Source organism: Triticum urartu, chromosome 2 (genome assembly GCF_003073215.2).
Source record: "Triticum urartu cultivar G1812 chromosome 2, Tu2.1, whole genome shotgun sequence".
In the NCBI taxonomy this organism is placed as follows: Eukaryota; Viridiplantae; Streptophyta; class Magnoliopsida; order Poales; family Poaceae; genus Triticum; species Triticum urartu.
Genome location: NC_053023.1, coordinates 687858058 through 687876100, shown reverse-complemented (window position 1 = coordinate 687876100; position 18043 = coordinate 687858058). Strand labels below are relative to the sequence as shown.

General features: G+C 48.1%; 1 protein-coding gene across 1 annotated transcript; it reads left to right on the top strand.

The window, feature by feature from the left end:
- The first annotated feature begins 1930 nt into the window (after positions 1-1930).
- LOC125534111 (peroxidase 64) lies at positions 1931-3306 on the top strand. The gene has a single exon (XM_048697408.1). It carries the CDS (start codon positions 2124-2126, stop codon positions 3114-3116), a length of 993 nt encoding a protein of 330 aa, XP_048553365.1. The 5' UTR covers positions 1931-2123; the 3' UTR covers positions 3117-3306.
- Positions 3307-18043: the final 14737 nt, after the last annotated feature.

Sequence of the window (18043 nt, the reverse complement as noted above, 5' to 3'; positions counted from 1 at the left end):
ACCACTAGATCCTCGTGCCCGGGCCAGCCCTAGCGCCAGAAGAGGACGCCCGAATCCAAGGCATGAGCAACACGCTGAGAGTGGCAGCGGGCAAGGAAAGGGCAGCGGCGCAGGGGAGGCGCTCGCTGCAAGCCTGGACTGTGTGTGTTCGCCAGTGGATCCGGAGGACCAGCTCCTCACGACAGTCCGGCGCTCCGTCGTGATAGTAAAGACCGACACACGTTGGCTCCGCAGCAAGAACGCGAAAGCGCTTCGGGCCACCATCGAGCGGTCGGAGCGCGAGGCTATGACGGAAGTGGTTGCCAACGAGAAGGCGCCCCGGATGGCCAAGGCGTGGGAACATGCTAGCTGCCCATAGGATGACTGGCATCATCTTCTCAAACGATGACTCCGACCTCTTCCACACCTCCTACGGATCCAACTTTGACGATGACGCAACTTCGACCACGAAGACCTACATGGGGGGTATAGCCGCACCAGCAATCACAAGGGGAAGGGGATGGTGAGGAAATGGTGATTTCCTCTGCCCTTATTCACCCCGTTTTATCTATGTATTTTAGTTTTTAATATGTATTTGCAATGTCTGGTGATGAACTTTGACCATTTTGTGTCAGCTGACCATGTCCGCTAAGTTAGTATGCGAAATTATGTCGGCTAAGCATGTTCATCTACGTACTTGCTAGTTCACGTTGCATGGGTTGCATGAATGTGAAGGTTCAAATATAAGAAAGACAATTGTGGCAGCAACCAAATGAGAGATGACCGGTCAGTGCCCACGAATGCGCTCGGACATGTGTATGGATGTTTGAGGGTTGGATGAGATATATCTGGTTGTAGATGCTCTTATTAGACGGATCTGTTTGTGGTGACTAATTTGCATGATGTCTTGGGATGTTTTAGTCAAGATATTGGGGTGCATTGTATGTTTCAAACATCTTACGATGTCTTTCGATGTCAAATTTTGTTTTTTCTTAGAGAAATGCCGATATGTAGAGAAGATTTTTGGTGTTCTGAACGTAATCGTTACATTATACTCCCTCCGTTCGGAAATACTTGTCTTAGAAATGGTTGCATCTAGAAAATCTAGATGCAACCATTTCTAAGACAAGTATTTCCGAACGGAGGGAGTATGTTTCAAACATCTTATGAAAAGCTAATTAGCCAAAGGTAAGTTGTTAAGAATTGGGAGAGTCAATTCAGGGGAGAAGGAAGATGCGCAACACCTGGCTGCCGGTGGCGCCGGCAAGGCCTCGACCAGTAACAAGTCATAGCCGGCAGAGACGAGTTAGAAGGTTGATGGGTGTAGATGTAGTCTACGTCGGAACTGAAGGTCAATGTCGCTTAGAGGGAAGGCCTTGGACGATGACAAGTTCAACTGTGTGTGCGGTTGTGGTTGTGGCAGGAGGGTGGTGGTGGGTTGGGGGGGGGGGGGGGGGGGGGGGGGGGGGGGGGGGGGGGGGGGGGAAGGGACGTTGTGGGCCGCAGGTGATGGAGGAGGGAGAAGAGAAGGGACCAACTCGAGGTATAAGATGACGGAGCCTCATCTAACAGTTACTCACTCCGTTCGGAATTACTTGTCGCAGAAATGGATGTATCTAGATGTATTTTAGTTCTAGATACATATATCCGAGATAAGTAATTCTGAACAGAGGGAGTACTTATTTGTAACCAGCCCCCAATTGTAAGAATGGTAATTGACAATGATAGTGAGCGCGGTCGTGGTGACAAATGTAAAAATCCTTCAGATTTCACCATTGAATGAAAATGACCTGTTAATGTACCTGTTTTTTTTCGTGGTTGTAAATGTAGCTGTTGCAACAGATGGTTGTGCCTTTGACTACTGCGATGTACCCACGCATTGTGTCCATACTGCCGGCCTATCTGATGTACCCACGCATTGCACCCAGCCTCTCTTGTATACATACCACTTGGAGTACCACAGCCCAGATAGATAGCTTGGCTGGGCATACATCACATGCATGCGTTGCACTCACAGATTTGGTTCATTGATTGTTCGATTAGGCCACCACCATGCGGCGGCGATCGGATATATCCTCCTAGCTAGCTCACCCTCTCTGCCAGACACATGCAGCAGCAGCTGGTCAGACTAGCCAGCACACTTAATGGCGCCGCAGCTGCATCCTGATCGCTGCCGCACCTGGCCACGGGCGCCGCTCGGCTCAGTGCTTCTAGCGCTAGCTATAGTGAGCCTGGGCGGCGGTGATGCCCTGAGCCTGGACCACTACCGGCAGAGCTGCCCGAGGGCGGAGGCGGCCGTGGCGGCGGCGGTCCGGCAGGCCGTGGCCAAGGACCGCACCGTGCCGGCCGGCCTGCTCCGCCTGCATTTCCACGACTGCTTCGTCCGGGGCTGCGACGCCTCCGTCCTCATCGACTCCACGGCCGGCAACACCGCGGAGAAGGACGGCCCGCCCAACGCCTCGCTGCACGCCTTCTTCGTCGTCGACAACGCCAAGCAGGCCGTGGAAGCCATGTGCCCGGGCGTCGTCTCCTGCGCCGACATCCTCGCGCTCGCCGCCAGGGACGCCGTCGCGCTCTCCGGCGGCCCGTCCTGGTTGCCGCTGCTGGGGCGCGGGGACGGGCGGGTGTCGCTGGCCAGCGACACCACCTCTTTGCTGCCGGGGCCCGGGGCCAGCTTCGACCAGCTCAGGCAGGCGTTCCACGCGCTGGGGATGTCGGTCAAGGACCTGGTGGTGCTCTCCGGCGGCCACACGCTGGGGTTCGCGCACTGCTCCTCCTTCCAGGGCCGCATCCACGGCTTCCGGCCCGGCGCCGACGTGGACCCGGCGCTGAACCCGTCCTTCGCGGCCGCGCTGCGCAGGGCGTGCCCGGCCAACAACACGGCCCGGGGCGCCGGGTCGGGGATGGACTCCACGTCCGCCACCTTCGACAACGCCTACTACCGGATGCTGCAGAGCGGCCGCGGGCTGCTGTCCTCCGACGAGGTGCTGCTGACGCACCCCAAGACGCGGCGGTTCGTGGCGCTGTACGCGGCGCGGCAGGACGCCTTCTTCAGGGCGTTCGTGAGCTCCATGCTGAGGATGAGCGCGCTCAACCAGCCCGGCGAGGTCCGAGCAAACTGCCGGCGACACAACTGAAGCAAGCAGTGGATCCCCTCCTCCTCCCTCCTCTGTCTCTGCCACATAACTGTATTTCGTTCTGATTAATTCCGGTACGTAGTAACTGTGTGTAACTGTGGCCGGCAATCTACAGACATTCTAGTTGAAAAAGGGCCTACAAGGGAATATCTTGTTTCCTTCAAATAATACTTCTAGACATTTTTCACAAGCTTATATTACTCAAGAAAGTTAAGAGTAAAAGAGAGGTGTGTGGTAGAAAATGGTTGGTCTATTGTAAACTACATGTGGAGAAAGTGCAAGACCATATTAGCCACATTCAGAATAGTAATCACAACTATTTGGGCCATAAGATTCAGAATGAGATAACTTCTCCTCTTGCAAATACCATAAAAGATGCCAAATATTTCTTTATAATTCTAGGTTGTCCCCTTGGTGTTAGCCATGAGAAACAATTGACTTCAATTATGATGTGAGCAAACATGCCGAACACAATGAATCTTTTCCTAGAGTTTTCCAACATGGATGATATATTAGGAGTGTGACTTTTCGACAACTATTTTCTTTTTTGAAAAGGAGGACAACTCCGAGCTCTGCATCAGAACGATGTACACAATCATATATTATTAATAATGCTAAATCCAGCAGACGAACAACCTCAACCCGGAAATAAAGTAGAAAACAAACCCTGAGGCGGCATACCTCGCGACAATAACTCTCCTAGATAATCACTAACCCTATGTTACAAGACACATCAGAAATAAAAAAACACAACTTCTAGGCTACGCCTTTAAGAAGGAATCATCGCACATGCGCCGATGGCTGCTCAAAAGTGAGAGAGGGTGAAATATTTTGGGGCTTAAGTCTCAATTTTTTGAGAAGTTAACGTCTTGAGGGTTCGGCTACGTGTGACTTAACTCTTCAGAACTTTTTTCTTTGAGGAGTTAGCCTTTTTTTAGAGTTCGATTAGAGATGCCCTAAGGGCCTCTATGTTTCGCATGATTACAAACAAAGCGGGAATGAAAAAAGCACAAGATTGCATTGGCATGCCTTAAGGGCCTCTTTGATTCGTACATGCTTTTGTTTGCGTTGAAGTGTGTTTGATTGCACCGTAGAAAAGACACAAAATTATTTGTAAATATGTTTGAGTGGATGTAAATTTTGATATGAGATATTGCAACGAATTCCTCATGGAAAATTTCTAAGGGATTCAATCATGCGAACCAGACAAACAACATAGAAAATAGTAATAATGCGAATCATACAAACAACATAGGACATATATTAAGGACACTGATCCCCTAAAGTTCCCACGGAAATCCTTTAAATCAAAGACCCCTAAAAGTTCGGTAGCGTCTACACTCTTACACCGCAGATCGAACTGTTGGTTTTTTCCTTTTAAAAAGAGAAGCAAGGGCCGGAGCACATTGTGGGTGCTTCCCACACGCAATGTCCCTCTCTTTTGGTCGGCTGAATTGCCGAGGGTCCAAAGCAGTTCATGGAAGCGACATCGGCGACGCATGGCGGCAGACAGATGTGCTACCTCACATGCGTGTATATGCTGTACGAGGATCAGAGGACGGGTTCATTCGATCAGGAGCCATCGATCAGAACAAAGGTTGCATTCCATAACTACGGAATGCTTCCGGCCGTTTGCGTGGTCATGCTGCTTCATGCCTTGCAGTATTATCATCTTGACATGAAGGTTGCGGGGTGCATTTCGCATTCTTGATTTCTGTATATCTCGTCATTGCGGCGTGCCGTGCAGGTACAGGGATACACCTCCCATACTTAGGGTGTGTTTGATTGTCTGCATGAGGCTCAATCAGGTCCGTGCGGGAAGGAAAAAACTGTTTGATTACCTGGTTTCACTGTTGGGCCTGCATCACACGTTTTTTAAAGCACCTTTGGGGCTGGCTTGCTGGAGACGCTCAGATCAGCAGTTTCTTGCGAGTCAGGCCGAGGCGACACTACTAGGAAAAGGGCTATAGATAGGATTGATACTAATGACGCACCATGGAAGCAGTGCGCCATTACTATATACTAATGACGCATCGGTTGGTGATGCGCCATTAGTGTGGAAGACACTAATGGCGCACCAGAAACAGGGTGCGCCACTAGTATTAAATTATTTTTTTTTTCCATTTTTCCATACATACTAATGGCGCATCAGGTCGAAGTGCGCCATTTTTTTTATTCTTTTTTTTTGCAAAACTACTAATGGCGCATCGTTTCACAGTGCGCCATTACTAGTTTAAACTAGTAATGACGCACTATTACCCAGTGCGCTATTAGTATATATATTTATTTTTTTTTACTTTTTTGCAAAACTACTAATGGCCACCACCTGCAGGTGCGCCTTAGTAACCAGGGTTATTAATGGCGCATTTGCTGGTGGTGCATCATTAGTAACCTGGGACCCTAACAAGATATTTTGGACAGCCCCACACCTACCCACTCACTTTCCCCACTTTATTCCCTCCACCTCCTTCTCCAAGCTTTCGGCCATCTCCTCCTCCTCACCTCATTTCCACCATAGATTCATCAAAATTAAGTGGTGAAATTACCTTTTTTTGATAGGTAAGTAAGGGGAAAGCTATCTTCATGATGTAGATCTATTTTTTTTCTCCCTAGCTCGCTCCAACAACGTGCACATGCACTTTTTGTGGCCTAGCTAGATCTATGTATGTTTGTGGTGTTGCATGTGTTTGTGGTGTTGCATATATGTTTGTGTTTGAAGGTACCAGTATTTGAAATGCGATAGTTGCCAATATTTTGCCGGATTCATTTCCGTTTCGGCGAGAATTTTGGCACTATGCATTTTTTTGGTCCCATTTTTAGGGAAGGTCATGCCAAATTTTTTCTTGATTCTATAATATCGTTTTGCTCTACCCCGCAGGCGACCATGGTCCGCACGATGACTGAAGGCATCGTGAATAGGTTTTTGAGCTCCGCGAAGGCCGAGATGCTTCAAAAGAACGAGACGGAGATAAGTTGTCCGTGTCAAAGATGCAAGCTGAAGAGCCTTATTGCGGACCCGGATTCTGGGCAGGTGCGGGACCACCTGCTCTTGCGTGGTTTCATGAATGGCTATCGGTGGCAAGGTGATGAAGATGACTATGAAGTCGTCCATGGGGGCCGGGCAAGAAATGAGGAAGGGCAACAAGACAAGTACCACCACGGCGAGGGCGGGCGAGAAGACGAAGAATCTCCAGGACATGATCACGACGGTGATGCTGTACACAGTCATCATGTAGAAGATGTCGTACATGATGATGAGGAAGATCAAGACGAAGGGCATGATCATGAAGATGAAGATGCCGGAGCAGACGACGATGGAGGCTGGGTGCAGGACCCTCATATTCAAGAGCTGCTTCTCAAGCAGACGGATAACGCAAGAGCTGCCGCCCGAGAGAAAGCCAAGCTGGATCAACTGGAGATAGATGCGATTACTCCATTGTATGAAGGATGCAGGCCCGAGGATACCCGCCTGAAAGTAACGCTCATGGCTCTGGAGATGAAGGTAAAACACAAAATGACCGACGCATGCTTCGACGAGAACATGTCATTCTGGCACGAACGTCTTCCCAAGGGGAACAAGTGCCCGACCAGTTTCGAGGAGGCGAAGAAAATCGTGTGTCCTCTGGATTTACCCCACGTGAAATACCATGTGTGCATGAACAATTGTATCATTTATCGGGACAAGCAGGCGGAGTCTATCATATGTCCGGTGTGCGGCGTCACTCGATACAAGAAGAGGAAGAAAGCTCCTCGAAAATCGGTGTGGTACTTTCCAATCACTCCTCGTCTGCAGCGGTATTTCGCGGACCCTAAGGTAGCAAAGCTCCTGCGTTGGCATGCAGATAGGGAGGAGAAGAAGCGGGAAGATGACGGAAATGATCCGGAGATAAATAAAAAAGACAAGATGCTGAGTCACCCTAAGAATGCGAGCCAGTGGCAAGCGTTGAACTTCGAATACCCAGAATTTGGGAAGGATCCAAGGAACATCGTGCTGGGCGCGAGCACCGATGGAGTCAATCCGTTTGGCAGCCAGAGAAGCACACATAGCACCTGGCCTATGTTTGTGTGGATGTACAACCTTCCCCCTGGTTGTGCATGAAGAGGAAGTACATTCACATGAGTATGCTAATTGAAGGGCTGAAACAACCAGGGAACGACATCAATCTGTATCTGGGGCTGCTGAAGGAGGAGCTAGACACGCTGTGGAAAACGTCAGCCAATACGTGGGACGCTGCAGAGAAAGAATATTTCCCTATGAGAGCCGCACTGCTCACGACGGTGCACGGCTATCTCGGTTACGAATATCTCGCGGGGCAGGTAGTCCACGGATTTTCTGGATGCGTAAGGTGCATGGATGACACAACGTATCGCCAGCTAGATAGAGATCCCGGGTCTTCGAAAACCGTGTTCATGGGACATCGAAGGTGGTTCGCGATGATGACCCGTGGAGGAAACGGAAGGATCTGTTCGATGGTGAAACCGAACCCCGAAAACGCCCGTGTACGAGGAGCGGCGAGGAAATAGACGAGCTGTTGAAAAATTGGACTCCTTATAGTTCAGATCATATTTTGATTGTCAATAATAGTGGACTTTTAAGGCTTTCTTAGAGGCAATACTAGTGGATTTTAGGCTTTTTTATGTTGGGGAACGTTGCAGAAAACAAAAATTTTCCTACTCGTTTCACCAAGATCATCTAGGAGTTCATCTAGCAACGAGTCATCGCATGCATCTACATACCTTTGTAGATCGCGCACGGAAGCGTTCAAAGAACGGTGATGATGTAGTCGAACACGACGTGATCCAAATCACCGATGACCAAGCGCCGAACGGACGGCACCTCCGCGTTCAACACACGTACGGGACGGGAGATGTCTCCTCCTTCTTGATCCAGCAAGGGCGAAGGAGAGGTTGACGAAGATCCAGCAGCACGACGGCGTGGTGGTGGATGCAGGGCGTCACAGTAGCAGGGCTTCGCCTATACTACGAGGGAGAGACGTAACGGGGAGAGAGGGAGGCGCCAGGGGCTGGGGTATGGAGTCCCTCCTCTCCCCCACTATATATAGGGGTGCCAGGGGGGCGCCGGCCCTAGTAGATGGCATCTACTAGGGGGGGCGGCGGCCTAGGGTGGGGGGCTTGCCCCCCAAGCAAGGGGGCGCCCCCCTTTAGGGTTTCCCCCCAACCCTAGCCGCATGGGCCCTAGGGGGGTGGCGCCCCAGCCCACTATGGGCTGGGTTCCCTCCCACTTCAGCCCATGGGCCCCCCGGGATAGGTGGCCCCACCCGGTGGACCCCCGGGACCCTTCCGGTGGTCCCAGTACAATACCGATGACCCCGAAACTTGTCCCGATGGCCGAAACAGCACTTCCTATATATAATTCTTTACGTCCGGACCATTCTGGAACTCCTCGTGACATCCGGGATCTCATCCGGGACTCCGAACAACATTCGGGTTACTGCATATTCATATCTTCACAACCCTAGCGTCACCGAACCTTAAGTGTGTAGACCCTACGGGTTCGGGAGACAAGCAGACATGACCGAGACGACTCTCCGGTCAATAACCAACAACGGGATCTGGATACCCATGTTGGCTCCCACATGCTCCACGATGATCTCATCGGATGAACCACGATGTCGAGGATTCAATCAACCCCGTATGCAATTCCCTTTGTCAATCGATATGTTACTTGCCCGAGATTCGATCGTCGGTATCCCAATACCTCGTTCAATCTCGTTACCGGCAAGTCACTTTACTCGTACCGTAATGCATGATCCCGTGACCAGACACTTGGTCACTTTGAGCTCATTATGATGATGCATTACCGAGTGGGCCCAGCGATACCTCTCCGTCATACGGAGTGACAAATCCCAGTCTTGATCCATGTCAACCCAACAGACACTTTCGGAGATACCCGTAGTCTACCTTTATAGTCACCCAGTTACGTTGTGACGTTTGGTATACCCAAAGCACTCCTACGGTATCCGGGAGTTACACGATCTCATGGTCTAAGGAAAGGATACTTGACATTGGATAACTCTAGCAAACGAACTATACGATCTTATGCTATGTTTAGGATTGGGTCTTGTCCATCACATCATTCTCCTAATGATGTGATCTCGTTATCAATGACATCCAATATCCATAGTCAGGAAACCATGACTATCTGTTGATCAACGAGCTAGTCAACTAGAGGCTTACCAGGGACATGTTTGGTGTCTGTTATTCACACATGTATTACGATTTCCGGATAACACAATTATAGCATGAATAAAGACAATTATCATGAACAAGGAAATATAATAATAATGCTTTTATTATTGCCTCTAGGGCATATTTCCAACAGTCTCCCACTTGCACTAGAGTCAATAATCTAGTTACATTGTGATGAATCGAACACCCATGGAATTCTGGTGTTGATCATGTTTTGCTCTAGGGAGATGTTTAGTCAACGGATCCGCTACATTCAGGTCCGTATGTACTTTACAAATCTCTATGTCTCCATCTTGAACATTTTCACGAATGGAGTTGAAGCGACGCTTGATGTGCCTTGTCTTCTTGTGAAACCTGGGCTCCTTGGCAAGTGCAATAGCTCCAGTGTTGTCACAGAAGAGCTTGATCGGCCCCGACGCATTGGGTATGACTCCTAGGTCGGTGATGAACTCCTTCACCCAAATTGCTTCATGCGCTGCCTCCGAGGCTGCCATGTACTCCGCTTCACATGTAGATCCCGCCACGACGCTTTGCTTGCAACTGCACCAGCTTACTGCCCCACCATTCAAAATATACACGTATCCGGTCTGTGACTTAGAGTCATCCAGATCTGTGTCGAAGCTAGCGTCGACGTAACCCTTTACGACGAGCTCTTCGTCACCTCCATAAACGAGAAACATTTCCTTAGTCCTTTTCAGGTACTTCAGGATATTCTTGACCGCTGTCCAGTGTTCCTTGCCGGGATTACTTTGGTACCTTCCTACCAAACTTACGGCAAGGTTTACATCAGGTCTGGTACACAGCATGGCATACATAATAGAACCTATGGCTGATGCATAGGGGATGATGCTCATCTCTTCTATATCTTCTTCCGTGGTCGGACATTGAGCTGAGCTCAATTTCATACCTTGTAACACAGGCAAGAACCCCTTCTTAGATTGATCCATATTGAACTTCTTCAATATCTTATCAAGGTATGTGCTTTGTGAAAGACCTATGAGGCGTCTCGATCTATCTCTATAGATTTTGATGCCTAATATATAAGCAGCTTCTCCAAGGTCCTTCATTGAAAAACTCTTATTCAAGTAGGCCTTGATGCTGTCCAAGAGTTCTATATCATTTCCCATCAAAAGTATGTCATCTACATATAATATGAGAAATGCTACAGAGCTCCCACTCACTTTCTTGTAAACGCAGGCTTCTCCATAAGACTGCGTAAACCCAAACGCTTTGATCATCTCATCAAAGCGAATGTTCCAACTCCGAGATGCTTGCACCAGCCCATAAATCGAGCGTTGGAGCTTGCACACCTTGTCAGCATTCTTAGGATCGACAAAACCTTCCGGCTGCATCATGTACAATTCTTCCTTAAGGAAACCATTAAGGAATGCCGTTTTGACGTCCATTTGCCATATTTCATAATCGTAGAATGCGGCAATTGCTAACATGATTCGGACGGACTTCAGCTTCGCTACCGGTGAGAAAGTCTCATCGTAGTCAACCCCTTGAACTTGTCGATAACCCTTAGCGACAAGCCGAGCTTTATAGATGGTCACATTACCATCCGCGTCTGTCTTCTTCTTAAAGATCCATTTATTTTCTATGGCTCGCCGTTCAACGGGAAAGTCAGTCAAAGTCCATACTTCATTTTCATACATGGATCCTATCTCGGATTTCATGGCTTCTAGCCATTTGTCGGAATCCGGGCCCGCCATCGCTTCTTCATAGTTCGAAGGTTCACCGTTGTCTAACAACATGATTTCCAAGACAGGGTTGCCGTACCACTCTGGCGCGGAACGTGTCCTTGTGGACCTTCGAATTTCAGTAGGAGTTTGATCAGAAGTATCTTGATCATTATCATTAACTTCCCCTCTAGTCGGTGCAGGCACCTCAGAAACATTTTCTTGAGTTGCGCCATTTTCCGGTTCAAGAGGTAATACTTCATCAAGCTCTACTTTCCTCCCACTTACTTCTTTCGAGAGAAACTCTTTCTCTAGAAAGGACCCATTCTTGGCAACAAAGATATTGCCTTCGGATCTGAGGTAGAAGGTATAACCAATAGTTTCTTTTGGGTATCCTATGAAGACGCATTTTTCCGACTTGGGTTCGAGCTTTTCAGGTTGAAGTTTCTTGACATAAGCATCGCATCCCCAAACTTTTAGAAACGACAGCTTAGGTTTCTTCCCAAACCATAATTCATACGGTGTCGTCTCAACGGATTTCGACGGAGCCCTATTTAAAGTGAATGCGGCAGTCTCTAAAGCATAGCCCCAAAATGATAGCGGTAAATCGGTAAGAGACATCATAGATCGCACCATATCTAATAGGGTGCGATTACGACGTTCGGACACACCATTACGCTGAGGTGTTCCAGGCGGCGTGAGTTGTGAAACTATTCCACATTTTCTTAAGTGTGTGCCAAACTCGTGACTCAAGTATTCTCCTCCACGATCTGATCGTAGAAACTTGATTTTCCTGTCACGTTGATTCTCAACCTCACTCTGAAATTCTTTAAACTTTTCAAAGGTTTCAGACTTGTGTTTCATTAAGTAGATATACCCATATCTACTTAAATCATCAGTGAGCGTGAGAACATAACGATAGCCACCGCGAGCCTCAACACTCATTGGACCGCACACATCAGTATGTATGATTTCCAATAAGTCGGTTGCTCGCTCCATTGTTCCTGAGAACGGAGTCTTGGTCATCTTACCCATGAGGCATGGTTCGCACGTGTCAAATGATTCATAATCAAGAGACTCTAAAAGTCCATCTGCATGGAGCTTCTTCATGCGTTTGACACCTATGTGACCAAGGCGGCAGTGCCACAAGTATGTGGGACTATCATTATCAATCTTACATCTTTTGGTACTCACATTATGAACATGTGTAGTATCATGTTCGAGATTCATAAAGAATAAACCATTCACCATAGGAGCATGACCATAAAACATATCTCTCATAAAAATGGAACAACCATTATTCTCGGATTTAAATGAGTAGCCATCTCGAATTAAACGAGATCCCGATACAATGTTCATGCTCAAAGCTGGCACTAAATAACAATTATTAAGGTTTAAAACTAATCCCGAAGGTAGATATAGAGGTAGCGTGCCGACGGCGATCACATTGACCTTGGAACCATTCCCGACGCGCATCGTCACCTCATCCTTTGCCAGTTTCCGCTTATTCCGCAGCCCCTGCTTTGAGTTACAAATGTGAGCAACTGCACCGGTATCAAATACCCAGGAGCTACTACGGACACTAGTAAGGTACACATCAATTACATGTATATCACATATACCTTTTGTTTTGCCGGCCTTCTTGTCTGCTAAGTATTTAGGGCAGTTCCGCTTCCAGTGACCGCTTCCCTTGCAATAAAAGCACTCAGTCTCGGGCTTGGGTCCATTCTTTGGCTTCTTCCCGGCAGCTTGCTTGCCGAGCGCGGCAACCTCCTTGCCGTCCTTCTTGAAGTTCTTTTTACCCTTGCCTTTCTTGAACTTAGTGGTTTTATTGACCATCAACACTTGATGTTCCTTCTTGACTTCTACCTCCGCTGATTTCAGCATTGAGAACAACTCAGGAATGGTCTTTTGCATCCCCTGCATGTTGAAATTCATCACAAAGCTCTTGTATCTTGGTGGAAGCGACTGGAGGATTCTGTCAATGACCGCATCATCCGGGAGATTAACTCCCAGCTGAGACAAGCGGTTATGTAACCCAGATATAGTGAGTATGTGCTCACTGACAGAACTATTTTCCTCCATCTTACAGCTGAAGAACTTATCGGAGACTTCATATCTCTCGATCCGGGCATGAGCTTGAAAAACCATTTTCAGCTCTTCGAACATCTCGTATGCTCCATGTCTCTCAAAACGTTTTTGGAGCCCCGGCTCTAAGCTGTAAAGCATGCCGCACTGAACGAGGGAGTAGTCGTCAACACGTGTCTGCCAAGCGTTCATAACGTCTTGGTTCTGTGGGACGGGAGCTTCACCTAGCGGTGCTTGTAGGACATAATCTTTCTTGGCAACTATGAGGATGATCCTCAGGTTCCGGACCCAGTCCGTATAGTTGCTGCCATCGTCTTTCAGCTTGGTTTTCTCTAGGAACGCATTGAAGTTGAGGACTACATTGGCCATTTGATCTACAAGACATATTGCAAAGATTTTAGACTAAGTTCATGATAATTAAGTTCATCTAATCAAATTATTAATGAACTCCTACTTAGATTAGACATCCCTCTAGTCATCTAAGTATTACATGATCCGAGTTAACTAGACCGTGTCCGATCATCACGTGAGACGGACTAGTCAACGTCGGTGAACATCTTCATGTTGATCGTATCTTCTATACGACTCATGCTCGACCTTTCGGTCTTCTGTGTTCCGAGGCCATGTCTGTACATGCTAGGCTCGTCAAGTCAACCTAAGTGTTTGCATGTGTAAATCTGTCTTACACCCGTTGTATGTGAACGTTGGAATCTAACACCCGATCATCACGTGCTGCTTCGAAACAACGAACTGTCGCAACGGTGCACAGTTAGGGGGAACACTTTCTTGAAATTATTATGAGGGATCATCTTATTTACTACCGTCGTTCTAAGCAAACAAGATGCAAAAACATGATAAACATCACATGCAATCAAATACACATGCAATCAAATAATAATAGTGATATGATATGGCCAATATCACATAGCTCCTTTGATCTCCATCTTGGGGCTCCATGATCATCTTGTCACCGGCATGACACCATGATCTCCATCATCATGATCTCCATCATCGTGTCTCCATGAAGTTGCTCGCCAACTATTACTTCTACTACTATGGCTAACGCGTTTAGCAATAAAGTAAAGTAATTTACATGGCGTTTCAAAATGACACGCAGGTCATATAGAAAATAAAGACAACTCTTATGGCTCCTGCCGGTTGTCATACTCATCGACATGCAAGTCGTGATTCCTATTACAATATCATGAACATCTCATACATCACATATAGATATTCATCATTCAACAACTGGCCATACCATATCACAACCACTTGCTGCAAAAACAAGTTAGACCGTCCTCTAATTGTTGTTGCAAGTTTTACGTGGCTGAAGTAGGGTCTAGCAAGAACGTTTTCTTACTACGTGAAAGCCACAACGTGATTTTGTCATTCTATTTAACCCTTCATAAGGACCCTGTTTCATCCGATCCGCTCCAACTAAAGTGGGAGAGACAGACACCCGCCAGCCACTTATGCAACTTGTGCATGTTTGTCGGTGGAACCGGTCTCACGTAAGCATACGTGTAAGGTTGGTCCGGGCCGCTTCATCCCACAATTCCGTTGAAGCAAGATAAGACTAGTAGCGGCAAGAAAGTTGAAAACATCTACGCCCACAACAAATTGTGTTCTACTCGAGCAAGAAGAACTACGCATAGACCTAGCTCATGATGCCACTGTTGGGGAACGTTGCAGAAAACAAAAATTTTCCTACTCGTTTCACCAAGATCCATCTAGGAGTTCATCTAGCAACGAGTCATCGGATGCATCTACATACCTTTGTAGATCGCGCACGGAAGCGTTCAAAGAACGGTGATGATGTAGTCGAACACGACGTGATCCAAATCACCGATGACCAAGCGCCGAACGGACGGCACCTCCGCGTTCAACACACGTACGGGACGGGAGACGTCTCCTCCTTCTTGATCCAGCAAGGGGGAAGGAGAGGTTGATGAAGATCCAGCAGCACGACGGCGTGGTGGTGGATGCAGGGCGTCACAGTAGCAGGGCTTCGCCTATACTACGAGAGAGAGACGTAACGGGGAGAGAGGGAGGCGCCAGGGGCTGGGGTATGAAGTCCCTCCTCTCCCCCACTATATATAGGGGTGCCAAGGGGGGGCGCCGGCCCTAGTAGATGGCATCTACTAGGGGGGGCGGCGGCCTAGGGTGGGGGGCTTGCCCCCCAAGCAAGGGGGCGCCCCCTTTAGGGTTTCCCCCAACCCTAGCCGCATGGGCCCTGGGGTGGCGCCCCAGCCCACTATGGGCTGGGTTCCCTCCCACTTCAGCCCATGGGGCCCCCGGGATAGGTGGCCCCACCCGGTGGACCCCCGGGACCCTTCCGGTGGTCCCGGTACAATACCGGTGACCCCGAAACTTGTCCCGATGGCCGAAACAGCACTTCCTATATATAATTCTTTACCTCCGGACCATTCCGGAACTCCTCGTGACGTCCGGGATCTCATCCGGGACTCCGAACAACATTCGGGTTACTGCATATTCATATCTTCACAACCCTAGCGTCACCGAACCTTAAGTGTGTAGACCCTACGGGTTCGGGAGACAAGCAGACATGACCGAGACGACTCTCCGGTCAATAACCAACAGCGGGATCTGGATACCCATGTTGGCTCCCACATGCTCCACGATGATCTCATCGGATGAACCACGATGTCGAGGATTCAATCAACCCCGTATGCAATTCCCTTTGTCAATCGATATGTTACTTGCCCGAGATTCGATCGTCGGTATCCCAATACCTCGTTCAATCTCGTTACCGGCAAGTCACTTTACTCGTACCGTAATGCATGATACCGTGACCAGATACTTGGTCACTTTGAGCTCATTATGATGATGCATTACCGAGTGGGCCCAGTGATACCTCTCCGTCATACGGAGTGACAAATCCCAGTCTTGATCCATGTCAACCCAACAGACACTTTCGGAGATACCCGTACTACCTTTATAGTCACCCAGTTACGTTGTGACGTTTGGTACACCCAAAGCACTCCTACGGTATCCGGGAGTTACACGATCTCATGGTCTAAGGAAAAGATACTTGACATTGGAAAACTCTAGCAAACGAACTATACGATCTTGTGCTATGTTTAGGATTGGGTCTTGTCCATCACATCATTCTCCTAATGATGTGATCTCGTTATCAATGACATCCAATGTCCATAGTCAGGAAACCATGACTATCTGTTGATCAACGAGCTAGTCAACTAGAGGCTTACTAGGGACATGTTGGTGTCTGTTATTCACACATGTATTACGATTTCCGGATAACACAATTATAGCATGAATAAAGACAATTATCATGAACAAGGAAATATAATAATAATGCTTTTATTATTGCCTCTAGGGCATATTTCCAACATTATTTCCAACATTTTACATGCAATAATAGTGGAATTTTAGGCTTTTTTGGAGGAGTGTGTTTCATGCCGGCCTACAGTGATGAATTAGTCAGAGGATTGTGCCTTAGGATTGTGCCAAAGCTACCCATTGTATCTATTTGCTTGTCCTTCAAATAGGGGCAAGACTGTTACAGAAAAATTACTTGCAAGCATATTGTGATTTACTTGCAAGCATATTGTGCCTTAGTTACAGAAAAATTACTTGCAAGCATATTGTAACTATTTTCACTCTGTCCTGAAGGTTTTTGACTACAGAATCTGTGGTGACCCACACTCTGTTGGTTCACACTCATTGAGTTCGCTCGTGAAGGGCTGCTGCTGCTTGAGGCCCTTGAGAGGCCCTTCGTGTCGTGATGATTTTGCAGGTATCCCGAGAGGCCCTTGAGTTTGCTGGAATGTCGATTAACTTCCGTTCCGGCAAATTCGGGTACTCCATATGTCCTATTTTCAGCAAAGGTCATGCTGAAATTTTCCGTGAATTTTAGCATGACTTTGCTAAAAATCAGACATATGAGGTACTTGCTACTAATGCATGGGCCGGGGTATCTTAGTACTTAATTAAGTAGGATCAACTGCCCCTTTATTCTTGCTGTATTAAACCATAGGTGGCAATAGATCCAAGTGATTAGTGCCAAGTGATTAGGCCCAACCTAGGGTGCCTCGGCATCGATAAACCCTAAATGATGAAAACTTAACTTGGCTGCCCCGGATGCCTCGGTGTCAATGAGAACCTAAATGATGTACGCTTAGGCTTTTAGGGTGCCTCGGCGTCGACAAACCCTAAATGATGAAAGCTTAGGCTTTTAGGGTGCCTCGGTGTCGACAAACCCTAAATGATGAGACCATGATCTTGTTCCTTGACAATAACCAACTTTTTAACCAAACTTTTTTCCTATTTAGAGCGAAACATGGCCCACAACGATGAGGCCGGTGGTTCGGGCGGCAAGCAATTCTGGGAGCTGTCCCAGGAGATGGAGGAACAACCTCAACGCTATGAGGACGCCGCGGAAGACACCGATCCTGATTACACAACCCCTAGTGGCGTCGGGGATGACACCACTAATGGTGCCGCCGAGGATGCCACCACTGATGATGGCGGCGCACACACAGATGGCAGCCAACCGAAGAAGCAAAGGAAGGACCAGCGCCCGAATGCGCTCCGCACCGTCAAGGAGGAATTCACTCAAGTGGACTCCGACGGGAATCCAACGGAGCCCAAACATATAGTCAAGGGGTACTCGGTTCAGCTCGGGTGCATTCTCCGGAGCACCGTCTCGATCAACACCGAGAACCTTAGGCATAAGGACCGAGGGAATTTGCGCAACCTCCTCTTCACGAAGCTGCACGAACGATACAAGTTCCCCGCCGAATTTGAAAACACACGCCTCTCAGGGAATAAAGTGAACAATGCTGCCCTCACGAAGATGAGCACGGCCCTGTCTACTTGGAAAAGCGTGGTGAAGAGAATGATTGATAAAGGTGATAGTTATGAGAAGATCAAGGCGAAATATCCTTTGATGAGCGAAGATGAGTA